Source organism: Ursus arctos, unplaced genomic scaffold (assembly GCF_023065955.2).
Source record: "Ursus arctos isolate Adak ecotype North America unplaced genomic scaffold, UrsArc2.0 scaffold_5, whole genome shotgun sequence".
Lineage (NCBI taxonomy): Eukaryota > Metazoa > Chordata > Mammalia > Carnivora > Ursidae > Ursus > Ursus arctos.
In genome coordinates this window covers 38,734,846-38,759,729 of record NW_026623067.1, presented here as the reverse complement: position 1 = coordinate 38,759,729, position 24,884 = coordinate 38,734,846, and the positions used below count along the sequence as shown (strand labels likewise).

Genomic DNA, 24,884 nt, shown 5'->3' with positions numbered 1-24,884 from the left:
GGTTTCTTCCAAGGAAGAAAAGACCTCTTGCTGGGTCACTGTGCTTGCAAGGCACCAGGCCTGTCCTCAAAAAGGCAGCCCCAAGCCCGGGTTTGGGAGTAGGAATGTTGCCTGAGAAGAAAGCTAGGTGTGGCCCTTGGGGAGGGAGAAGCAGATGGGGACGCCTCTGCTGGGCATCTGCTCCTAATCCCTCACCTCAAATCGCGGGGCTGCGGCTGAAGGGCTCCCCAGCTTGGAAGGCTACGGATTCCGTGACTTCTGGAAGCTAGCTTCCGTCCTCCTATAAACAGGGTGCCAGGGTCCAGCCATCGTGCTGGGCGTGGGAGAGGGCCTGCCACCCTGGGGACTTAGGGCCAACCCCCTGCCCTCCTCTTTTGTCACGACGGGGAGGGAACAGCAGACGGGACGCAAAGCCGTCCTCCACACAGCGCTCTCCTTTTTGCTCTGGTTCTACCCCCGTCCCACCTCCATTCTGGTCTCTGCCCCTTTGTCCCTCTCTGAGGCTGTCTTGGCCTCCAGCCCTGTTCCGGTCCCTTTCTCGGCCCCTGAGAGGGCAGAGTTGGCCAGGCCCCGAGATAAGCGCAGCGGTTGGGTAAGGAGCCCCAACCTTTTGAAGGCCGGCGCTTGCACAAGGAGTGGCCGGGGGCCCGCGGAGGGAACGGGCCGGCGGGGCGGGGCCCGGCCGTCGGGGGAGGGCTGAGGGGAGGCGGGGCCGGCGCAGCGCGGCCGGAGCCTCGGACGGCGCGACACGCACCGGGAGCGGACGGCGGCCGCGTAGTGAGGTGAGGACCCCCGCGCCCACGGGCCCCTGCTGCCCAGACTCCTCCCCGTCCCCTCCTCGAGGGCTCCCTCCGCGCCGGCGGCCCTCCCCTGCCCCCTCCCCGCCGCGGCCCGCCCCTCCCTCCGGTGGCCCGGCCTCTGCCCCCTCCCTCCTTGCCCCCTCCCCTGTCGCAGCCCGCGCGGCCCCGCGCTGCCCCGCCCGCCCCCCGGCACTCCGGCCCCGGCGCACCTCCCGGTTCCCAGTCCCGTGCCCTCGGATGGGTCTGAGTCACTGGGAAACTGAGCTCTGAGTCAGGCCCTAACAAGCTTGGGGATGGGGCCCAACTGTGGAGAGGTAGAGAGGCCAGAACTGATGCCGGGGCGAGAAGCAGTCCTGGTCAGAACCCCACAGAGAGCAACAGGGAGCGTGCCTAACAGGCAGAGGAGGAGAGACAGAAATCTGGAGTCACATACAGCTGAAGAGTTAGTTGAAATTGGAGACTGAGGCAAGGAGAGGCTTAATGATAGAGAGCAAAAGGAGAGGAACAAAGATGGATTTAGGTAGAGGTGGGGACAGGCAGAGAGAAAAGTCCAGGGAGACAGAATCTGAGACGCGTCCAGAGAATAGACCAGGGTCAGGGTCAGTTTGGCAGAATGGGACAGAGCCTTAGGGAACGGGAAGGCTCAGGAGAGGAAGATTTGGAGAAAGCAGAGGTAGGGCGATGTCATTTCACACTTCTGAGTCCCTACAGGGAGGGTGCTCACGTGTGCATACATGTGTGTGAACATGCTGCAGGTTAGTGGAGAGAGAAGACCCTAGAGTACCCAGCCTTTGGTCCATCATCTTTCTGGCCCAGTTACCACCCTATCCCCATTCCCCAAGTGGTCTCTTCCCAGGGCCAGGACCCTACTTGCTGAGTTAGGGCTCTCTGGACAGCCTGACCAAGGCAGACAGGATGTGGGGGCGGCCAGGGCTGGAGGGACAGGAAGGAAGTCTGAGCAGAGACAATAGGTGGAAGGGGAGGAGGAACTGGGAATGACCAGGATTAGGATGGCCAGAGCCTGGACCTCAGCTCTGGAAACCAGGGGGAGTGAGATCTGCACCTCCTCCCTCCTCCCATGCTGCCTGTGTCCCTACCTTATGCCACATCATGGGGCCCCTCCTCCCCACCATCCCACTCTATTCTGCCCCTGCAGGCTTCTCTCATCTTGTCCTGTGCTTGGTAGAGTGTGCAGTAAAGCGGAGGCAGAGCTTTGATCCAGACATAGGGTGGGCAGGAGCTTGGGGACCAACACTTCCTCCAACTCGTTGTGATCCTGGGGCAAGCCTCTTCCCTTCTCTGGGCCTCAGTGTCCACACCCGCAAATGAAGGGATTATCCTATAATAAGAAAGCCCTTTCTGATCTTCTGGGACGGCTCTTCCTCCAGATTCCCGGCCACTGGTCATTTTTCTTTGGAGGAAGACTGGAGTCTGGTACCTACCCCCTGTCCAGGCCTCAGACTTTGGGACAGGGAGGGGGAATCTCAGCCTGAGCCCTCCCTTCACCCTGCCGCTCCCCCCAGCAATGGCCTGAGCCCCCATGGCTGCTCCTCAGGACCTGGACATCGCTGTGTGGCTGGCCACGGTGCACCTGGAGCAGTATGCAGACACGTTCCGGCGGCATGGCCTGGCTACGGCGGGTGCAGCCCGGGGCCTGGGCCACGAGGAGCTGAGGCAGTTGGGCATCAACGCCACAGGGCACCGGAAACGCATTCTGCGCCTGCTGCAGGCAGCTGCTGTGGAGGGCTCCCTGGATCCCCAGTCGGACAGTGCCATGGAGCCACCCCCCAGCCCAGCTCCCCAAGCCCAGCCCCCCAAACCTGTGCCTAAGCCCAGGACAGTATTTGGTGGGCTCAGTGGCCCTGCCACCACCCAAAGGCCTGGAGTGAGCCCAGCCCTCTGGAAACCAGAAGTGTCCAGGAGCCCAGAGTCCAGCCCGAAGTCCCCTCCTCTCCCCACCTCCTCCTCTGAGCAGACTTCAGCCTTGAATACTATGGAGATGATGCCCAATGCCATCTACTTTGGCCTGGACTTAAGAGGAGGGGCACAGACAGCTCAGGACATGTAAGTGGGGTTGGCTCCCTCGGGATCCAGTGCTGGGAGGGGGCAGGGAGAAGCAGGACATGAGGACTAGTCCTTTCTACTCTCTCCCTTAATGATCACTAGATCTTTTCCCCCAGGGCCCCAGACAGCTCCCAGGCAACTGCCCCCACCCCTGCCGTCAGGCCCACAACAGGCACAGGTAGGTGGGTTATCATGGGTTTGGGGAAGAGAGACAGGGCCCTTCAGGACCCCAGACTCTCCCACCTGACCTCCTCTTCTCTGTCTCCCCCACTCCTCCCCCTGCCAGTACACATCATGGACCCTGGTTGCCTGTACTATGGTGTCCAGCCTGTGGGGGTCCCAGGGCCACCCGACAGAAGAGAAGGCAGAGGTGTCTGTCAGGACAGGGCTGAACAAAGGTGAGTAGTCAGTAGGGTGGTGATGGCAGGAAGAGGGAAGCTTGAGGAGCAGTTGGTGGTCGCTGTGTATCCAGTTATTCATTAAGTGTGCATTGAGCATCCACTGTGTGCCAGCCAGGTGCTCAAGATACAGGCGGGTTATGACAGACCCAGTCCCCTCCTCAGGCAGCCTGTGACTCAGTGGGCCAGACAGGACATGAAACAAGCAGACAAACAAATGGGTATATGATTTAAAATAGGGAAAAGGGCTTTTCATGCTTTCATTTAAGAAATCTTTATTGAGCACTTACTGCATGCTAGGTATCATAGATACTTGAGATAGATCAGAAATCCCTGTCCCTGTGGGGAGATAGTCAAATAATAATACATATGATAAATAAGTTACATCATATGTTAAAAGGTGGTAAGTGCCATGGAAAAAAATAGAGCAGGGTAAGAAGGCTGGGACGGAGTGAGGGGGAAGCGTCCTGCGATTTTTCATTAAGAGTTGCCAGAGTGTTAAGAAGATGACACTTGAGCAAAATGAAGGGGATGAAAGAATTAGGTGTGTGGAATTAGGGGGCGGTGTGTGTGGCAAGAATAGAAAGTTTTCAGGGGTACCCGGGAGTCGTGACAAGGACAGCAGGGCTGAGGCAGAGTGGCCAGCGCCGGAAGAGTGGGAGGAGATGACGTCACAGAGGTAAAAAGGGTCATATCAGGTAGGACCTTGTAGGGACTTTCACTTTGACTCTACGTGAAATAGGAAGCCTTTGGGAGGGTTTTGACTTAAAATTTTAAGAACCCCTCTGGTCGCTATGTTGGAAATGGTCTGTAGGGGGCAAAAGCAGAAGCAGAGAGACCAGTGAGGAGGTCGTAGCAGTAATCTAGATGCAGCATCTCCGACGAGGGTAGTGGAGATGGGGAGAAGTGGTTGGATTTGGGTTATTGAAGGCAAACTATCCTAGGAAATTAGGGTGTGAGAAAAAAGAGTAGTCAAGAATGACTTCAGGGCTTTCGGGCTGAGCCTACACTGTCCAGCGTGGTAGCTACTAGCCACATGTGATTACTGAGCACTCGAAATGTGGCTAGTCTGGAGTAAGATGCGCTGTAACTGTAAAACTACCAAATTTCAGAGACTTAGTATGAAAGAAGCAATACTGGATGCATGTAACAGAAGTAGACATAAATTATCTTACCTTTTATACAGATGACATAATAAAATGTTAATATTTGGGGTATGTTGGATTAAATAAAATATATTATTACAATTAGTTTCACTTGTTTCTTTTTATTTTTTAATGTGGCTGCTAGAAAATTGAAAATCACGCGTGTGGCTCTCACGTTGAGTTCTGTTGGATAGCGCCATTTGAGCAACTGGAAGTTCCTAGAATTGCTCTGCTCTGACATGGGGAAGACTGTGTACAAAGCGGGGGGTGGCGGGGAGACCAGGAGTTCCATTTTGGGCAGGTTGAATTTGAGGTATATGTCATAAGCCTGAGAAGAGATGACAGGCCGTTGGATATACAAGTCTGGAGTGCGGGGAGAGGTCTGAATTGGAGATCTAAATTTGTGGGTTGTCAGCATCTAGGTGGGTGTATGAGGCTGTGGGTGAATGTCCATAGAGCAGAGGACTAAGATCAGAGTCCTGGCACACTTCAATATCAAGAGGTTTGGGAGAAGAGGAAGAACCAGCAAAACAGACTGAAAAGGAATGGCTAGTGAAGGAGAAGGAAGATCAGGAGAACGTGATGTCAGAGGAGCCAAGTGCAGAAAGGAGGAGGGGGAGGTCAGCGGGGTCAAATGCTGCCCCGAGGTCAAGGACGATGAGGACTGAGAATTGGCCTCTGGAATTGACAACATGGAGGTCACTGAGGACCTTGACAAGGGGTAGAGGTGAAAGCTGTATGAGAATGGTCTCAGGAGGTAACAGAAGTTGGAATGCATACACAGCTTTTTGAGGAGTTTTTCTGCAAGAAGAGCAGAGAATTGAGTGGTTGTCAATAGTGGAAATGGAGTCAGGAAGTGGTTTTTGTAGGATGGAGTGTTTCTATGTTTATAGGTGGATCGCGGTGATCTGGGAGAGAGGGAAAATTAGCTGCTGTAGGGGACAGAGAGGGGAGAAAGTCTGGAGCAATGTCCTTGCGTAGGTGAGAGGACAGCGCACAGAGGAGGGACTGGCTTCAGACAGGGAGGTTTATGATAGTAGCAGAAGGAATGCAAAGTATGTGTGAAACTTGGAAGATGAGGCACTGTGAGTCTGTGGGGTTCTTGTCTGATTGCTTCAGTTTCTCAGTGAAGTAGAAAACAAAGAGGGTAGAGTGATGGTTCTCAACCTTAGCTGCACTATAGCCTGGGGAACTTTCAGAACTAGAGATGCCTGGGCCCCACTCCCAGAAGGTCAAACTCAGGGGTCCAGTATGGGGCCCATATACCTGTATTTTAAGGTTTTGCAAGGATTTTGTGCTACTGAGGTGAAGGACTATGGGAAAGTGGCAGAGAATAATAGAGGACATTCTGGGAAGATGGCATATGCAAAGACCTAAAGGATGGGAAAAAGCAGACGGGGGAAGCATGTTCTAGACAGAGGGAGCAGCATGTGCAAAGCCTCTGAAAGAGAGAAGAGAGTGTGGTTGAACGGTAGGAAGCAAAGGCGAGGGTGATGCAAGAAGAGGTCAGAGGATTGGCAGTCCTTCTCATTGTACAAGGTCTCGCAGCCCATGGTAAGGAATTTGGGTTTATCCTAATTGCAAATGGCAAGTTATTGCAGGATTTCATGCGGGGGGGGTGGGGAGTGAAACGATCTCTTGCATTTTTAAAAGAGCACTCTGGTGGTGATGGAAAAATGGGTGTTGGAGGGAGGGCCTGAGTGGAAGCAGGTGACCAGATAAGCAGTTCATAGCACCCTGGTGAGAACCGAGGGGAACTTGGTCCAGGGAGGGAAGGTCAAGCCCTTTTTGGAGAAAGGACTGAGAAGACTTCTTGATTAGATATCAGCATCCCTGGCAGAGAGCCAGCTCTGCAGCCCTTCCCCAACTTTTCTACCAAGTAACACTAAGGGCAGAGGAGAGGGACTGAAATTGCTCTAATCAAAAATCTAAGTGTGCTCAGGGAAGAAACTCTATGCTAATCTTTTGGGTTCCCAACCTCCCTGTTTCCTTGTTGAAAAGTGATCTAGTACCCGCAAGGCATTCTACGAAGCACTGCAGGTGGGGATGTCCAGGAACCTGGGTCTAATGTGTATTCCTCTGTCTTGCCCCACATAAGGCTCAGCAGGCAGGATCTGGAGGCACGGGAGGACGCTGGCTATGCCAGCCTTGAGCTGCCCGGGGATTCCACCCTCTCACTGCCCACCCTGGACATGGAGACCAACGATGACCTCATTTCACCCTATGCCAGCTTCTCCTCCACAGCAGACCGCCCCACGCCCCTTCTCAGTGGCTGGCTAGACAAGCTCTCCCCTCAGGGGTGGGGCTGCTAGGGAGGGAAAGGGAAGGAGGGGAGGGAGGGGAGGGAGGAGAAGGAAGGGAGAGGCTGGGGGAGTTGGGGGGGGTCAGGTCCCAAATGTTCCCAGACCCTAGGAGCCCCCCAGGATACAGCCTCCACCGCTCACTCATGTGGGCCCCTCCCATCCCCAGAAACTACGTTTTCCAAAGACGCTTTGTGCAGTTCAACGGGAGGAGTCTGATGTACTTTGGCAGTGATAAGGTGGGGGTCTGAGAGATGCTGTGTTGGGCCTGGGGAAAGAGAGAGGGAGGGGGAGGGCCGAGGAAGGCTGCGGACTGGAAGATGGGAAGCACGTGGGGGGGGGTCACCCCATGACTGATGTCAGCATCTAAAGTAGCTCGGCTAGCAGCTGTACCCCACTGCTTGTGAAATGAGTGCTGACCTCATTAAAAGTTGGTGCTGGCTCCCGGGTCAGCACACGTGGCTGAGTTTCTGTCCCTATGCGTCACTGGACTGTCTCTCCAGGATCCCTTCCCCAAGGGTGTGATCCCTCTGACTGCCATTGAGATGACCCGAAGCAACAAGGACAACAAGTTCCAGGTCATCACTGGCCAGAGGGTGTTTGTGTTTCGCACAGAGAGCGAGGGTGAGAATCAGGGCCCGTTGTGTCAGGGTGGGGGCAGGAAGGCCGTGTGAGCACACAGCCTGCTGGCTAACCTGCTTCTCTGTCCCCAACCAGCCCAGCGGGACACATGGTGCTCCACACTGCAATCCTGCCTGAAGGAGCAGCGCCTCCTGGGCCACCCCCGGCCCCCTCAGCCACCCCGACCCCTCCGCACAGGCATGCTGGAGCTTCGCGGACACAAGGCCAAGGTTTTTGCTGCTTTGAGCCCTGGAGAGCTGGCTCTGTACAAGAGTGAGCAGGTGAGAAGGGCCCGGCCGGGGCCAAGGAGGCTGGCCTAGTCCATTCTGGCACCTCACTGTTCTTGCTCCAACCCCGCCCCAACCAGGCCTTTTCTTCGGGCATCGGGATCTGCTTCATTGAACTGCAAGGCTGCAGCGTCCGGGAGACCAAGAGTCGCAGCTTTGATCTGCTCACGCCCCATCGCTGCTTCAGGTGGGGCCCAGACTGGCAGGAGGAAGGCGGGGGAGAGACTTTGGAAGGAGGCACAGGGTGGGCAGAGGACTGGAGGCCTCTTCAGTGGGATGTCAGTGGGTGTGCACTGAGGGGAGTCCAGTGAGTAGGGTCGAGGTCTCAGGAGGGTCTGCGCTGGCCCAGCGATGGCCTATGCAGGAATGGCCAGTGGGAAGGGACAGGTCAGAAGGGGTCTCCATGCCCACGGACTGGCTGTCCACCCCTCAGCTTCACAGCCGAGTCTGGGGGGGCTCGGCAGAGCTGGGCGGCCGCTCTGCAGGAAGCAGTAACCGAGACCCTGTCTGACTACGAGGTGGCTGAGAAAATCTGGTCCAATCGGGCAAACCGGCACTGTGCGGACTGTGGGGCCTCCCGCCCAGACTGGGCTGCTGTCAACCTGGGGGTGGTCATCTGCAAGCAGTGTGCAGGTGAGGGCCGGGGCCTCTAGCTGAAACAGGGAGGGGGAGGGGGGCTAGGGCGGGGGGCTCTGAGTATCCGTGCCACGTACGCTCCACACCCTAACAGGTCAGCACCGGGCCCTCGGTTCTGGGATCTCCAAGGTACAGAGCCTGAAGCTGGACACAAGTGTTTGGAGTAATGAGATAGTGCAGGTGAAGAGTCTGAAAAGGGAGAAGGTGGGGAAGAGGGAAGGAGAGCATCCATAAAAGGCCTTGGGCCCAGCTTGGGGGCAGGAATGTCTGAGACTCTTGAGTTCCTGTCACTAGCCTCTGCCCTTTGTCATCCTACAGTTGTTCATTGTCCTGGGAAATGACCGTGCCAACCGCTTCTGGGCCGGGGCACTACCCCTTGGCGAGGGGCTGCATCCAGATACAAGCCCTGGCCCCCGGGGAGAGTTCATCTCCCGGAAGTACCGACTGGGTCTCTACCGGAAGCCCCACCCTCAGTATCCAGATCATAGCCAACTTCTCCAGGTAGGAGCTGATGGGGAGGAGAGCAGTCTCTAAGTCGAAATGCCTAGACTTGGGCTGGTGGGGGCTGTTTTTGATGACTGGAAGACTGTCCCCATGCTCTCAGGTTGGGTCTTGGGGCTGACAGAGGCCCTTCCCCCTCTGCAGGCACTGTGTGCAGCTGTGGCGGGACCCAACCTGCTGAAGAACATGACCCAGCTCCTCTGTGTTGAGGCCTCAGAGGGCGAGGAGCCCTGGTCCCCCTCAGCCCTCGATGGCAGCTTCCCTGGTCTCCTGCTCCCAGGTAATTCCCACAAGGGCCTCCTTTCTCACTCTCCAAGAATTGTCAGGCCTGACCTATGCCTTGATTATTCCAGGAAGCCCCAAGTATCCTCTAACTCAGGCCATCACAATAGCCTAGTCTGGGCAGTTTCCCACCCTTCTAGATCCCCTGGGGTCTATTTCCTGTTGTCATGAAATGACCAATGGTGGCCACTGCCTGGGGTGGATCTGGATGTTTGAGGTGTTAGTGCTGGTCTTCCCCTGACAAGGTTAACCCATAAGTGAGCTCTCATCTCCCTGGGGGAAGTCTGATCATAGAAATGGTCATCAAAACAGGCTTTCCTCCAGTGGTCAGGCCAGAGGGGCTGAGACACTTATAGGACGGCCCTGGCTGACTGGCTGGTCGGCTCACTGGTGGGGACAGGCAGTGGGCAAGGGCTGGAGTCTCACTTCCTGCCATCTCCTTTTCTACTGTGGGTGGTAAGGGGTCCAGCTCCACTGGGCTTGGCTTGGCCATGCTGCCAGTGGAGTCGGGTCCCACTGTCTTCCTCAATCTGATCCTTTCTCCCAGGGGGCGCAGGCCATCCCACTGCACTGCCCTGAACTGACTGACCACTTCTTCCCCTTGCAGACCCTTCTCCTGGTGTGTACAATGAGGTGGTGGTACCTGCCACTTACAGCAGCTTCCTGTACTGTGGTCCCATCAGCAACAAAGCTGGACCCCCACCTCCTCGCAGGGGCCGGGATGGTGAGAGGGGAGCCGAGGGTGGGAGGAGATGGGGCAGAAACTGGGATGAGCAAGAGTGTACCAGAGAGGGCTGGGAAGGCCAAGTAGGGCCATGCCCTGGTGTGGGCTGGATGCTGGGAGTAAGAGAGGGACCATGCCTGGAGGCAGCATTGGGTGATAGCTGAGAGCCTGTGCTGTGAAGTCAGACTGCCTGGGCCAAATCTTAGCTCTGCTACTTCCTACTTATGTGACTTAGGGGAGCTACTCAAACTCTGGGCCTCAGTTTCCCCATCTGCAAAAGAGAACTGAAAGTGATACCCACCTCATAGGGTTGTTGTGAAGACTACATGAGATCATACATAGGCAGAGGGTGTGGAATAGATGGAATAATTATCTGGTAAATGGGAATTATGACAGTAGGGACAGAGGTCTTCTAGCTGCTGACCATCAGCCTCCCCCTTAGCTCCCCCCAGACTGTGGTGTGTGCTGAGAGCGGCTCTGGAAATGTTTGCATCAGAAAGCAGCCCTGAACCCCTCAGCCTCATCCAGCCCCAGGATGTTGTATGTTTGGGTGTGAGTCCCCCACCCACTGACCCAGGTGACCTCGACAGGTAACTGCGCCCTGTGCTCCCTGCACTCCCCCTTTGCCCTTCCTGATGCTGAGCCTGCCAGCCCCTTCCTGGTCCCCATTCTCCTCCTTGACCTCACTTTCTCTCTAGGTTTCCCTTTTCCTTTGAGCTCATCCTCACTGGGGGGAGGATCCAGCATTTTGGCACAGATGGAGCCGACAGTCTGGAGGCCTGGACCAGTGCCGTGGGCAAGGTGAGCCAGCTGAGACCCCTCCCCGACAGCTCGTGGCCTCTTTGTCCCCAGCTGCCCCCAGCTTGCCCTCTCTTATTCCTACAGCTAAGGTTAACAGCTGTGCTAGGACCAGTGTTAGGCACTACCCACTCCATATCTCATTTAACTTTCACAGCAACCCTCGGAGGAAAGGATTATCAATATTTCACATATAGAGAAACAGAGTCACAGAGGTTATGAAGTCACTTGGTCAAGGTCACACAGCCAGGAGGCAGCAGAGCACAGGATCGAAAACAGACCTCTGTCTCCAAAGCTCATGGCTCAAACCTCACTGTGCAGGGCCTCTGCCCAAGGAAAGGCTGCCTCTAACTCCTGCTTCCCTCTCCCCCAAGTTCTCCCAGTCCAGAGGGAAGGCTGCTCTCACGTGCCCCAGCATCTCCATTTCTAGGCCAGCCAATCTCTCCGTCCTGCACCCTCTCGCTGGAGTTAAACGTTCACACCCTGGACTCAGACATGCTGGGATCTGAGTCCTCCAACTCTCAGCCTCATGAGGTTTTCCATACGGATAGAGTGGGTGTACAAGACATGCCCCTCAGGGTTGAGGATTAAGAGACATGTGAGGCCCGCACTGCCTGGCACACAGCAGGCCCTCCATCTGTGGGTGTTGAAATAGTAATGGTGATGATGATGCTAATCGCTCCCATCCTTACCTAGTTTTTCCCTCGGCCCTGCTCTACCTCAGCTCATCATGCTGGCGCCCTCCTGCCAACCCGCCAGAACGTTGTGGGCCCTGGCAGGGTTGCACTTCCGCCTTAACCCCTTGCGGCTGCCCGCCTCTGCCCAACTTCTGAGCTGCTACGCTGCAGGGGTGGTTAGTGACTTCCCATTACCGAAGTCCAAGGGCCTCCTCCCGGCCTCCCCAAGTCGGCTCTGCAGCACGTGACACTCCTCTGTGGGAAATGCTCACCTGCTCTCTGGCTTCTGACCCCACTCTCCTGGTTAGAGGAGTAGAACTCCCGCCAAGAAATTGTCTTCATGTCTTTTCAGGGCTCTGTCATGGCCCTTGCAGCCATCATGCTGTCTCCTCTGATTGTCAGCTGTGTTTTCCAAAAATGTAGCTCATCCTTAAAGGCCGTGTGCTACCCAAAGTGTGGTCTGTAGCCTGGGACACCACACTGGCTCACAGACTCTTTGTTATGGCCTCTGGCAGGATAAGAACAGAACTTGAGAGTGAACATTCAGAATCTTTTATAGCAATGTAACAGAGTGATTTTATGTGTAGAATCTAATTTCTTAAAGTAGGGACTTTTATGTTTCTTTTTTCATTTCACTTTGCTACTAGTTCTTTTTTCTTTCTTTCTTTCTTTTTTTTTTTTTTAACAAAGTACTGGTTAGTAATGGATTGGAATTTTGAACAAAAAAAGAAAAGAAGAACCCCCTGTTCCTTCCCCACAGGTGGTTGGGGAAGCACTCCTTTGGGACCAGCTCAAACACTTGTTTCTCTGTGAAGCCTCTCCTGGCCGCTTAGGGTGCTGGGATTTCCCAGGACATCAGGACTCTTCAGTTACAGCATTTGGGCTCCCCATTCCTTCTTGCCTCGACATCCTGCAAAGAACAGAAGGCTGCCACACAGAGGTCTTCTCTGTGTTGGCTGCAGCAAATTAAATTGAACTGAATTTCTTTCCTGTCTTTCTCCATTCATCTCCTGTCTTCTTGGGTCTTTCTTCTGCTCTCTCCTGATCCCTTTTCGTTCCTCTCTTTCTTCTGCTTTCTCTTCATGTCTTTCCCTATCCTTCCCACTCTTATTTCTTTCCTCCATGTCTTATCTCTTTCCCCACCCTCCTTGTTCCCCATGTCCTCCTCTTGCCTCACAGTGGTTCTCCCCGCTGAGCTGCCACCAGCTGTTGGGCCCTGGGCTGCTGCGGCTGGGCCGCCTGTGGCTGCGCTCTCCCACCCATTCAGCCCTGGCCCCTGGCCTCTGGCTGTCAGGGTTTGGACTTCTTCGTGGTGACCACCTCTTCCTGTGTCCAGCACCGGGCCCTGGCCCGCCAGCCCCCGAGGACATGGTGCATCTGCGGCGGCTACAGGAAATCAGTGAGCAGGGGTGGGGACTTGGGGTAGGGGGCAATGGACCTTTACCGATTTGGGATCCCTGTGGGAAATAGCCAAACATAGTGGATTCAGGCACAAGCTCTGGAGTCAGACTGCCCAGATACAGACCCCCATCTCTATCACTTCCTAGCTGTGTGACCTTGGACAAGTTATTTAACCTTCCTGTGCCTTAGTTTCCTCATCTTTACAATGGGCACAATAAAAGAGTTGTAAGTTTCAAATAAGGCAATGCACATAAAACACTTATCACAGAGCCTGACAGAACATATCTTGTAAGTGTTTAATAAATGTTATGTGTTATTAAGGTTATTGTTAGTATTATTTGGAGTCACTTGCTAGTTGGAGACTGGGAGAGAGGACTGGATACTCTTACTTCTTCCTCAAAGAGGAACAGTGTGGGATAATATCGGAGGACTTTGGAGACAACAGACCTGAGTCAAGCTCAGCTTTTCCATTTTATAACAAGCGAAGAGACAAGAAACTGAACCTCTCTGAGCATTAATGTATCACCTGTAAAATGGGGATAATATTATGTAACTTATAGGATTTAATGCAACAATGTTTATTAAGGTTCCTAGTCTGGTACCTACATACCTTAAATACTTAGTGACTTACTGGTCACTATGATGAGGACAATTATGATAATGTCTGATGATTCTTCTCCCAGGTGTGGTTTCAGCAGCTGACACCCCAGACAAGAAGGAGCATTTGGTCCTGGTGGAAACAGGAAGGTAAGTGTTGCCCCTCTCCTGGGTCTCTCTTTCGAGCCCAGCTCCCACCCTCCACCCTGGTCGGCTGGACCACTGCCCACTTCCTCAAATCCACCTGCCTGTTGGGCGCCTGGGTGGTTCATTCGGTTGGGCGTCTGACTTCAGCTTGGGTCTTGGTCCTGGGGTCCGGGATTGAGCCCTGTGTTGGTCTCTGTGCTGAGCAGGGAGTCTGCTTTTCCCTCTTCCTCTGCCCCTCACCCAGTGTGTGTGTGCTTTCTCTCTTTCTCAAATAGATAAAATCTTAAAAAAAAAAAAAAAAAAAGGAAAAGGAAAAGGAAGAAAGAAAGAAAAGAAAAAAAAGAAAAGAAATTTCACCTTCAGGGGCCCCATCTGGGTTGACTGTTGCTGCCCCCTGCTGGTGGCTCTGGGAAGTCTGGTCCTTGTGATCCTGGGCCTCTTAGTTTAAAGGACCCTCCGGAGCTGGCTCTGACTCAGGCCTCTCGGGTCTCAGGACCCTGTATCTGCAGGGGGAGGGCCGGCTGGACTTCTCAGCGTGGAACGCAGCCATTGAAGGGGCAGCTGGCGGGGGCGGCACAGGGCTGCAGGAGCAGCAGATGAGCCGGGGTGACATCCCCATCATCGTGGATGCCTGCATCAGTTTTGTCACCCAGCATGGTGAGTGGGTACTGGCCAATATGGAGCCAGTACGGGACGGGGGACATGGGCACAGCCAGAGGGTGTGATCTGCCTATAAGAGCTTTGCCTCCGGAGACTACGGCCCAACAGCAACCCACTGTATCTCCCTTGGCAAGCTGCTTTATCTATCTGAGCCTCAGCTCCCCCATCTGTAGAATGGGGCTACTAACAATACTCATTCTCTAGGATGGCTGTGATAGTAAGATAACATATGTAAAGCTTTTAGCACAGCACCTGGCAGGTAGTAAGTGTTCTAAGGTAGCTGTTGGTGGGGGCGTGGGTGTGGAGAAAGAGCAGCACTGAAATAGGACTGGAGAGCCATAGAGAACAAAAAGAGGGCAGCTACAAGGCAAGAGCCAAGCTGTGCAGCAAAACCCTTGAAGGTCTGAGCAGAATTATTCTGTGTGGGAGTTTTTCCAGGCATAAAAGTACAGCGATGCAAGTGGTTCCCAGAATTCTTTGTGACTTTTTGGCCTCTGCTTTTTTTTCTCCAGCCCAAGGAAGGACCAAGTAGAATCTTGCTCCTTGGCAAACCCCCTTTTTAGAAGCCTGGACTCTTAAGAAGGAAAATTCATGGAAAACCAAGGAAGGCAGTAAAGGGCAAAAAAGACACATCCATGAACTACAAATACCTGTGCTTACAGCGTGGACAGTGGATAGTCAGTGGCTAGTGACATTCTCCACACCTTGGTAGCAGCCTCATGCACTGACTTCCCCCACTCCCTAGATCCCATTCTCTTCTCAGTCTCCCTCATGTTTAAAGGAGGAGCGAAGTCAGCAGTCTGGGGAGGAGCCCTGGAGAAAGAGTATAGGTGGTCATACCCACACCACTGCTCTTCATTCAGCAGCTGTGTAATGAGTGGCTCCCATGTGCCACACACAGGAGATAGAGCAGTGAAGAGGGAAGCGCAGAGACTAGCGGGAGAGATGGGTACTAAATAAGAAAAATACAGTCCTCATTATTCACAGCAGTTCTATTCTACGAAGTTACTGTAAACACTGAATTAATGAATCCTAAATCGTTGCCCCAGTGGAAATACAGGGTTAGGTTCCCGGGAACCTCTGGTCACCTTCTCATCAGGTGATCGACATGTAACCTTGTTTGAAGTGTGTTTCTGTTTAAAGACACTTTATTTAACATATATTTCTGATCTATTAACTTTGAACTCACAGCCAGCAGCAGTATAACTCACGCAGGTGCAAAGCTTATCGGACACACATATTCTCTCCGTAAGGCACACACAGCCTTCCTGCACTTCACTTGGGGGCCATTTTAAACAGTGAAACTACCGGAAAAAAGCACAAGAATGTAAAAAACATGGTTCTATATATACCATGAAAACTACACTTGTTTACCATATGAGACCTTGGCTGGGAATGCGTCCAACAGGCAGCTCAAATTCTCCTCCACTCTGTGCATGTTCATAAATGATTGAAAAAGTGCACCAAGTATTGATTTGGGGGTTACAAATAAATTTTAGCAAGTAGATGAATTCACAATGTGGAATTTGTGACTAGTGAGGATCAACTGTAATGTAATTTGAGAGTGCTATTTCAAAATTAAAGCAGCGAGGAGATAGAGAGTGATGGAGGCTATGTGTAATGTCCTGGTTGGGGAAGGACTTTCTGAGCAGGAAGACTTGAGCAGGTTCTTGAGAATCAAGACCATGGAGGCCGACTTCCTCCTCTCTGGCCCCCTTACCCCAATAGTGATATAGCAGGTTGGTGGGGGGGATCACAGATACTGGATACTGGGTGGGTAGTTGGGTCTCTGGGCAGTGGTGAGCAGAGATGCTGGCTGTTCTCAGGGCTTCAGCTGGAGGGCATATACCGGAAAGGGGGTGCCCGTGCCCGTAGCCTTCGGCTCCTGGCTGAATTCCGGCGGGATGCCCGGTCAGTGAAGCTCCGGCCAGGAGAGCACTTTGTGGAAGATGTCACCGATACACTCAAACGCTTCTTTCGAGAGCTTGATGACCCTGTGACCTCTGCACGGTTGTTGCCTCGCTGGAGGGAGGCTGCTGGTACTGCCAAGATCCCAAAGAACTCCTCACAGGCGACCAAGGGGCAACCTGGAACTCCACCCTCCCCCACCCCAATCCCTGAGGCTGTTTTGTGGGATTTGGCAGCCCTCCTCCCCAGTACTCCCCTCCCCCACCCCCACACCCCAGGATCACTCAGGGACTCAGCTTAGGTCAAGGTGGGAAGGGGGCAGAAAGTCATCCATCCTGGGTTTGCTTCTCTAAAAATCCCTCCATGCTCCCCTCCCTGATTCTCTCCACCCCTCCCCCATTCCATCCCAGAGCTACCCCAGAAGAATCAGCGCCTGGAGAAATACAAAGAAGTGATTGGCTGCTTGCCACAGGTCAACCGCCGCACACTGGCTACCCTCATCGGGCATCTCTATCGGTCAGTATGGCCAGACCCCCTGCAGGCTCCTCACTGACCTTTATCACCTCTGTCCAACTCTCCCCCCACCACCACCCCCTGCCACCTCACATTTATTCATTCATCCTGCACACAGTTGTTAAGTGAAAGGGTCACAGCACAAAGGTTCCAAGTGTGGACTTTGGGGTCAAGCCTAGGCTTTACTCTGGCTCCACCATTCTAGTGTGTGACTTTGGGTAAGTTATTTGCATTCTCTGAGCCTCAGTTTCCTCATGTGTAAAAGGAGGATGGTGTAATGAATAGCATCCACCTCCTAGGTGATGAGAGTTACATGAGATAATCCTTATAAAATTCTTACTACATCTCCTGGCATGTAGGTAGTAAGCATTCAGGAATGGTGAGCAACCAATGTTACTTTGTTTTATCATTCTATGCCAGGCAAAGGGTTAGATGTAGGAAGCACAAAGAAAAATAAGGTGCAGATCTACCTTGATCAGCCTATTGGAGATAGGTCTTTAAGTGATTCCAAGGTGAACCCTGGCTGTGTTGTACTGGTTACTCTGTTTCGGGCCAACTATGGCCCATGGGCCAAATCCATCCAATTGCCTGTTTTTCTAAGTAGTTTTGTACAGGGGCGCCAGAGTGGCTTAGTCGGTTAAGCGTCCAACTCTTGATTTTGGCTCAGGTTATGATCTCAGGGTCATGAGATTGAGCCCTGCATGGGGCTCCCTGCTCAGGGAGGAGTCTGCTTGAGATTCTCTGTCTCCATCTCCCTCTGCCCCTTCCCCCTGTGTGCTTGCTCTCTCTCTCTCGCTCAAATAAGTAAATAAATCCTATAAATAAATAAATAAATAAATAAATAAATAAATAAATAAAAAGTAAGTAAGTAAGTAAGTAAGTTTTGTGCATGGAGTGTAAAGGCACACCCGTTCACTTATATAGTGTCTATGGCTTCTCTCATGCTACAACAGAACTGATGAATTGGAACAAAGAATGTATGACCTACAAGCCTGAAGTATTTACTATCTGTCCCTCTACATAAAAAGTTTGCTGCCCCATACTATATTTATAATCAACCATTTCTCATCTGTCTTCCCTGGACTGGGTGCTCCCTGAGGCCCATATTATGTCTTAAAACTGTATCCCATGTGTTTAGCCCAGGGCCTGGTATACTGACTGAAGTATTTCCTGAATGAATGGGTGCATCGACCAATAGGTGAGCACAAGCTGCATCCCTTATGACCAGTGTCACACCCCTTTGCAGGGTACAAAAGTGTGCCGCTCTAAACCAGATGTGCACGCGGAACCTGGCCCTGCTGTTCGCACCCAGTGTGTTCCAGACAGACGGGCGGGGCGAACATGAGGTGCGGGTGCTGCAGGAACTCATCGATGGCTACGTCTCTGTTTTTGATGTAAGCTGTCCCCACCCCTGACTATAGTCCCTTTTCCTGGATTCTGGACTCTTCTCCCGCCAAAAAGCCCCCAGCCCAGACCTCTAAGGCCCTCTGGATCAAGAATCACCTCCCATAGCCCTGGGTCCCTCTATCCCATACCCTCACTCCAAATGCCCATGCCCCCCTAGTTCTTAGCTCTTCTAGCCTCTCATGCTCCCGTACAAGTCTTCTGGTCTTGCAAACTCCTCCTGTTTCCCTCTTTCCTAGCACCCCTCTGCCCCCACCTGCCCCACAATACACACACTCCTGTTTTGGCTCTTCCACAGATTGACTCTGACCAGGTAGCTCAGATTGACTTGGAGGTCAGTCTTATCACCACCTGGAAGGATGTACAGGTAACCTGTCCTGACCTTAGACTCGTGAGTGGGCCAGGAGGGGACATCAAGATAGGAAGGTGCCCTTCTGCTTCTGGACAGTGGCCCTCAGCTCTCTGAGACACAGGGGAAACTCAAGGAGGGGAGTGCTTTGGGGAGAGGGATTTGCTTTAGGATTTGCTCTATTTATTCCACCACGAGGACTCTTCGTTACAAAATGATGGCAGAATACTTGGGTTCCACATGTAAGAGATCCAAGGAAGAGTTAGGTAAGGTAGACAAAGTAGTGAGAATAAAAGCAATGAATACAGTAGCAAACAGCTAAGGACTTATCTTCCAAGCACCTATAATCTTACTTTCATGTCACACAACTCCATGAGGTAGACAGTCCCATTTTTTCAAATAAAGAAACAGAGGCCTTGAGGGTCACTTATTCAAAGTTCTACTGTAGTGAGTGGCAGAGTTGGAACCCAGAGAGTCTGACCTTAAACCTGTCCTTCCAAGCATATGCTACACTGCTTTGGGAAGCACCCATGCAGCCTGAAGATGTAGTTCTACCTCTCCTGGGGTTCTCCCTTTTAAGAGCCACACTGGGGATGAGGGGTAGGAGGAGACTTTAGGACGGGGAGGAAGTACTTAGGAGGCAACATAAGGAGTCCTCTGACCTTGATTTTTTGCATCCTCTTGTGTCCTCCTGACTTCTTTATGCCTTCCCCTCAGCTGTCCCAGGCTGGAGACCTCATCATGGAGGTTTATATAGAACAGCAGCTTCCAGACAACTGTGTCACCCTAAAGGTCAGTCCTGAGGGGACAGGAGGGGAGATGAAAGGATGGGGGGGCAGGGTCAGTGGGCTGATCAGCATGGGTCCTCTGCTCCTGCCCTGACCCCAGGTGTCTCCAACACTGACTGCTGAGGAACTGACTAACCAGGTATTGGAGATGCGGGGGACAGAAGCTGGGATGGACTTGTGGCTGACGTTTGAGATTCGTGAGCACGGGGAACTTGGTGAGCATGACCATGTGTGTGTGTATACACATGTGATGGGGGGGTCAAAGTCACCAGTGCTTTCTGTGTTACCAAATACAGCGACACTGTCCTCGTGCATGTGAAGGGACATCCTACACAGTTGATCACTCCCTCTTTCTCCGTACTCTCTTCTTTCTTGACTTTGTGGACCCAAGTCCTTGGTTTCCCTTCCTCCCCAAAGAAGGCTTTTCTTCTCCTTTGCCTATATTCCAAATATTGGAAGGACCCAGAGTTCAACCACAGACCCTTTTCCTTTCTCTATCTACATTTCTCCTTGGATGAGTCATCCATTCCAATGGCTTTAAATGCCATTCATAAGCTGGGTCTCTGGCCCAAACCTCTCCTCCAGGCTGTAGATTCACATATCCAACTGTCTACTGCACACCTCCACTTGTATGTTTCACAAGCGTCTCTAATTTATTTTTATTTGTATTATTATTTTTTATTGGGGGGAGGGGTTGGGGGAGAGAGAGAGAGAGAATCCTAAGCAGGCTCCATAGCAAGGCTCAATCTCACGACCCTGAGATCATGACCTGAACCGAAATCGAGAGTTGGACGCTTAACTGACTGAGCCACACAGGCACCCTAAGCATCTCTAATTAAAAGCATGCAAACCGGAACTCAATTCCCAGGCCTTTTGCCTAACAAAAAGCCCAGGCTATTTCCCAGTTTTCCCTAACTCAGTCAGTGGCCCCTCTGTTCACCCAGTTATCAAGACCGGAAACCTGAGAGTCCTCCCTTTCCTTCAACTTCACACCTAACCCAACCAACTAGTCCTGTTGATTCTATTAGAATTTGTTGCTTTTCCCCATTTCCACCATTACCACCACCCAAGTCGAAGTCACCACTATCTTTCTGCACTCAACATTAACCACTAAAATGTACAACCGCAGAAAAGGAATAGCTGGCCCGTGTTCCCTTCTTGCCTCCCAACATTCCGTTTTCCACACAGCAGTCAATGTGCATTTCAAACATAAATCAGATCATGCCATTATTTTCCAATGGCTTCACACTGAACTTCAATTCAAATTCAAATTCCTTATTATGGCCCACAGACCCTGAATGTCTGGTCCTTGCTTATTTCTCGGACCTCATCTCACATAACTCATTCTGTGTTTGAGCCATGCTAGCTGTTTTTCAAACATGTCTTTCCTGAATCAGGGCCTTTATTCCTGAGTTGTGTCATGGCTGAAATCTTCTTTCCCTGATCTTAGCATGGCTTGTTCTTCCTCCTCCTCCAGGCCCCAATCTCAGCTTCAAATGCCCCCTTCTCAAAGACCTTGCCTGGTCATCAGTCTGTCCCAGTAGCTGCCCTCCTACTCTCTCTCTCAGCTTCTTATTGTTTCTTTCAAAGCATTTAATTATCTACAATTCTTTGGTTGACTTTCCTGTGTACTGTCTGTTCCCTCACTTTGCTGTGGGCTTTGTGAAGGTAGGCCGTGGGTTTCATGCTCACCATTGTATCCCCAGGGCCAGCAATGCCTGGCATAGAGTTGGTCCTTATATAAATACCTGTGGCTGGGCTGTGGAATGGACAAATGGATGTGACTGGTGGGAAAGGAGCTGGAGGCTCCAGGGTGTGGATGGATATTCCGGTTGATACCCACCCCTACTTTACTCCTCAGAGCGGCCACTGCACCCCAAGGAAAGGGTCCTAGAGCAGGCTCTTCAATGGTGCCAGCTTCCAGAGCCCTGCTCGGCCTCCTTGCTCTTGAGGAAAGTCTCTCTGGCCCAAGCCGGCTGCCTCTTCACAGGTGAACCTCCTTCTTCAGCCCAGCACCCCCATACCTAGGCCTCTCCCCCAAGACCTTCCACCCAGTATTGCCTGTTTGTGCCCAGGTATCCGGCGCGAGAGCCCAAGGGTGGGTCTGTTGCGGTGTCGGGAGGAGCCACCCCGCTTACTGGGAAACCGCTTCCAGGAGAGGTTCTTTCTGCTGCGTGGCCGCTGCTTGCTGCTGCTCAAGGAAAAGAAGGTGAGGTGCTGCGGGGGTCGGGGACGGGTGCGGGCGGCCCCCGTGGAGCAGTGAGGACTGCATCAACCTTCTCACTCCACAGCCCATGTGCTTATTGATCTCAATGCTGCCCTGGTCCTTTGACCTCTGTGACCCTGTGATCACATAACCCCAGTGCCTCCATGACCTCTTGACCTGACTGACTGTGATCCTTCTCTCTCCTCTTGACCTCACTGACTGCCTTCTTGTTCTCAGAGCGCTAAACCAGAACGAGAGTGGCCTTTGGAAGGTTCCAAGGTCTACCTGGGGATCCGAAAGAAGTTAAAACCTCCAACACCGTGAGTTTTCTTCCCCAGGCCACAGTTCTAGGGCCTTCCTGCCATCATCCCTCTGGCCTTTCTAATCACCCATCTCTGTTCTCCTTTGCTTCCTAGGTGGGGCTTCACATTGATACTGGAGAAGATGCACCTGTGAGTACCTCTCGGCTTGGCTTCTCCTCTGGCCCAGCCCTGCACCCTGTCCTCTACCTCCATCCCTATAGCCACAACCCCTCCTCTCTGGCTAATTCCCCTCTGATCACCCCCAGCTACCTGTCCTGCACTGACGAGGATGAGATGTGGGACTGGACCACCAGCATCCTCAAAGCCCAGGTGAGGGGAAGGAAAAAGATGAGGATGAGCTCAGAGGTCCCAGCTATAGACCCACGCCCACTGTGCCAACTCCTTCCTCTCCCAACAGCACGATGACCAGCAGCCAGTGGTCTTACGACGCCATTCCTCCTCTGACCTTGCCCGTCAGAAGTTTGGCACCATGCCTTTGCTGCCCATCAGAGGAGATGACAGTGGGGCCACCCTCCTCTCGGCCAATCAGACCCTGGTGAGGTCCCTCTGGCCTGCTGCAGTGCCCTCCTGAATCCTGCCCATGTCCTTGCCACCCTGCAGGTGGGAGTGGTGTGCCTGCCAGCCTGGTGCCCCCCTCTGCCTTCTCTGTGCCCCCGCTCCCCACCCCTGCCTTCTGTTGCCAGGCCTCACTGTGTCTCTGTGTCTCTCCCTCCCCTCATCCCCATCCCACCTGTGCCCAGCGGCGGCTTCACAACCGGAGGACCCTGTCCATGTTCTTTGTGAGTACTGTACCTATCTCAGCTTTGTGCCCCTCAGCCCTGTGTTCCTCTGTGCTGCCTGAACCAGTGTGCCCTCTGTATTTGTTCTGATGCAGGCCATCTGTGTGTGTGTGTATGCATGAGAGAGAGAGTATTGTGAGGGACCAGAAGAAATGAGAAAAATGAGGTATGGTAGGATATGATAAGGAAAAGGGAAAGTGGTCATAGGAGCTGAGAAATAGAAGGAAAGTGGTTAAGTGAACGTATTTTGGAGTCAGATAGACCTGGGCTGAAGCCCCAGTTCTTCCATTTACTCACTGTGTGATCTTGGGCAACGTACTTAACCCCTCTGTACCTCACTTCACTCTCCTGCGGTGTAACCCATCATACAGAGTTGTTTTGATATCATCATGAAAAGTATTTTACAGCATCTGGCCCAGAGGAAGAGCTTAACAAATGTTAGCGATGAATAATCCAGTAACTCTAACCCTGTGCCCGCATCACGCTACCCCGTTCCTATCCAGCCGATGAAGTCATCCCAGGGGGCTGTGGAGGAGCAAGAGGAACTGGAGGAGCCTGTCTATGAGGAGCCAGTGTATGAAGAAGTGGGGGCCTTTCCCGAGCTGACCAAGGACACCTCTACCTCCTTCTCCACGATGAGAGAAAAGACAGCCAACCCAGAGATCCCCCTCACCAGCCAGAGGTCCTTTGACAGACCCCTTCTCCCCAAGGCAGGTGGCCCAGGCCCAGAGGAGAAGCCACCTGAGCCCCCTCCTGGCCCCCCTTCAAAGAGCAGCCCCCAGGCATGTGGGTCTCTGGAGGAGCAGCTGCTCCAGGAGCTTAACAGCCTCATCCTGAGGAAGGGAGAAACCACCATAGGCCTGGGAAGCCCCTCTCAGCCCTCCAGCCCCCAGTCCCCAAACCCCAATGGCCTTCTGACACAGACACCTGGCTTTCCCACCCAACCTTCCAGTTCACCCTCCAGCCAGCCCCTCACATGACCCTAAGATGAGTAGTCTGAAGGGGTAGGTAACCAGAGGACCCAAGTTCTCACCATGGCAGACACTGCTGGGAGCCTCCTCTGCTCTGGCTGGAAAGACTCTAGAATCCAGTGCGGTGTATGGAAGAAGCACAGAACTGAGGGCTCTGGATTCTCCTGCCCAGAGAGGGTCAGACTATGGCCCCTCACTGAACTTCCACTCACTTACATGTACCATGAAGTCACTGAAATAAGGAGAGCAGTGAACATCAAACTCTTTCTTAGAGCTGTAAGCCCCACATAATTTCCCTCAACGAGGGCAACTCCTGCTTTATATATTGGATACATAGGAGTTCTGTGAGAGATTTTGGGTTTGAAAGGAATGGTTTTATTGCATTAAAGAAAAAAAAGGATTTGGAAGCCAGAAAGCTGAATGATCTCCAAGTCTATCCTATCCCACTTCCTACATTTGGGGACTACACTGAAGACCTAGAGTGCAAAGGTTGATTGGGGTTGGGAGCTGGGGTGAAAAGGAGCCAAACAGGATGTGTCACTGTTAATAAATCTTGGAACCAAAAGGCTATTATTGTTTGTTTCATTCATTCATTCAACAAATATGTATTGAGCTCCTAATTAGGTGTCAGGTATTCAGGATCACGTTTGAACAAAATAGATGGGTCCTGGGGCTCCTGGTTGGCTCAGTCGGTTAAGGCTTCAGCTCAGGTCATGATCCCAGGGTCCTGGGATTGAGCCCTGCAGCCCCACATTGGGCTCCCTAATCAGCAGGGAGCCTACTTCTCCCTCCCCCTCTGCCGCTCCCCCTGCTTGTGCTCTCTTGTGCTCTCTCTGTCAAATAAATAAAATCTTAAAAGAGAGAGAGAGAGAGAGAGATGGGTCCTGCTTTTATGGAGTTTCCACTGTACAGGGGGAACAGAAAACAGAAAATACCCAAATTAATTCAGTGCTGTGAAGAAATCAAACCAAAGTGATGTGCTTGTGGAGATGAACTTTAGGCTGGGAGGACGGGGAAGGCCTCTGTGAAGAGTTAAAGAAGCCAGACACGTGGAGTGCTGGGAGAAGGAGCACTCTAGAAAAAAGAGGGAAAGCAGCAGGCATGAAGGCTCTGCAGTGAGAGACTTGGCCTGCTGGGGAAACAGAAAGGAGGCTGGAGTGGCTGAAGCACAGTGAGTGGGGAGCAAGAGAAGAGTATGGGCTGAAGGGGGAAAGACTGGCAGGGGCCCAATAATGCACAGCCTTATAGGCCATGCTAGGGTGTTTGGATTTTACTCTGAAGCGATTGAGAAGTTTGAAGGGAGAGAGTGATCAGATCTTATTTCCTTTTTTAAAAAGAACATCAATCACTCTGGCTGTTTTGTGACCAGTGGGTTATTGGGGGGGGGGGGGAGTGAGGGACCAGATATTAGACTGGTGACTGATGCTGAGGCTTGGACTAGGTGGTGGTTTTGGAAATTGAAGGAAGGTGATTAATAAGAGATCTTTTAGAAGTAGAGCCTACAGAACTTGCTGATGGACGGAATGTGGGGTAGGAGAAAGGGCACAGTGACTCTGGGTTTCAGACTTTCCTAACTGGATGGTGAGAGGTGCCATTTGTTACACT

General features: G+C 52.6%; 1 protein-coding gene across 8 annotated transcripts; it reads left to right on the top strand.

Moving 5' to 3' along the window:
• The first annotated feature begins 417 nt into the window (after nucleotides 1–417).
• On the top strand, nucleotides 418–23,847 carry ARAP3 (ArfGAP with RhoGAP domain, ankyrin repeat and PH domain 3). Of its 8 annotated transcripts, none has more exons than XM_057307220.1 (33): nucleotides 418–782; nucleotides 2,356–2,864; nucleotides 2,981–3,042; nucleotides 3,151–3,262; nucleotides 6,506–6,706; nucleotides 6,877–6,946; nucleotides 7,211–7,331; nucleotides 7,425–7,609; nucleotides 7,696–7,802; nucleotides 8,049–8,248; nucleotides 8,346–8,431; nucleotides 8,570–8,752; nucleotides 8,897–9,032; nucleotides 9,642–9,758; nucleotides 10,201–10,348; nucleotides 10,457–10,559; nucleotides 12,413–12,632; nucleotides 13,318–13,381; nucleotides 13,872–14,035; nucleotides 15,865–16,077; nucleotides 16,357–16,462; nucleotides 17,706–17,853; nucleotides 18,162–18,230; nucleotides 18,930–19,004; nucleotides 19,101–19,215; nucleotides 20,862–20,990; nucleotides 21,076–21,209; nucleotides 21,444–21,526; nucleotides 21,623–21,658; nucleotides 21,775–21,838; nucleotides 21,927–22,064; nucleotides 22,270–22,308; nucleotides 22,812–23,847. In XM_057307220.1, the coding sequence occupies exons 2-33, from the start codon at nucleotides 2,575–2,577 to the stop codon at nucleotides 23,286–23,288; spliced, it is 4,395 nt and encodes a 1,464-aa protein (XP_057163203.1). In that variant the 5' UTR covers nucleotides 418–782; nucleotides 2,356–2,574; the 3' UTR covers nucleotides 23,289–23,847. The 8 variants fall into 8 exon arrangements, with proteins under 8 accessions (XP_057163203.1, XP_057163205.1, XP_057163204.1 ...); XM_026499048.4 differs by having other exon boundaries at nucleotides 690–782; nucleotides 2,324–2,864; XM_026499047.4 differs by having other exon boundaries at nucleotides 705–782; nucleotides 2,189–2,864.
• Nucleotides 23,848–24,884: the final 1,037 nt, after the last annotated feature.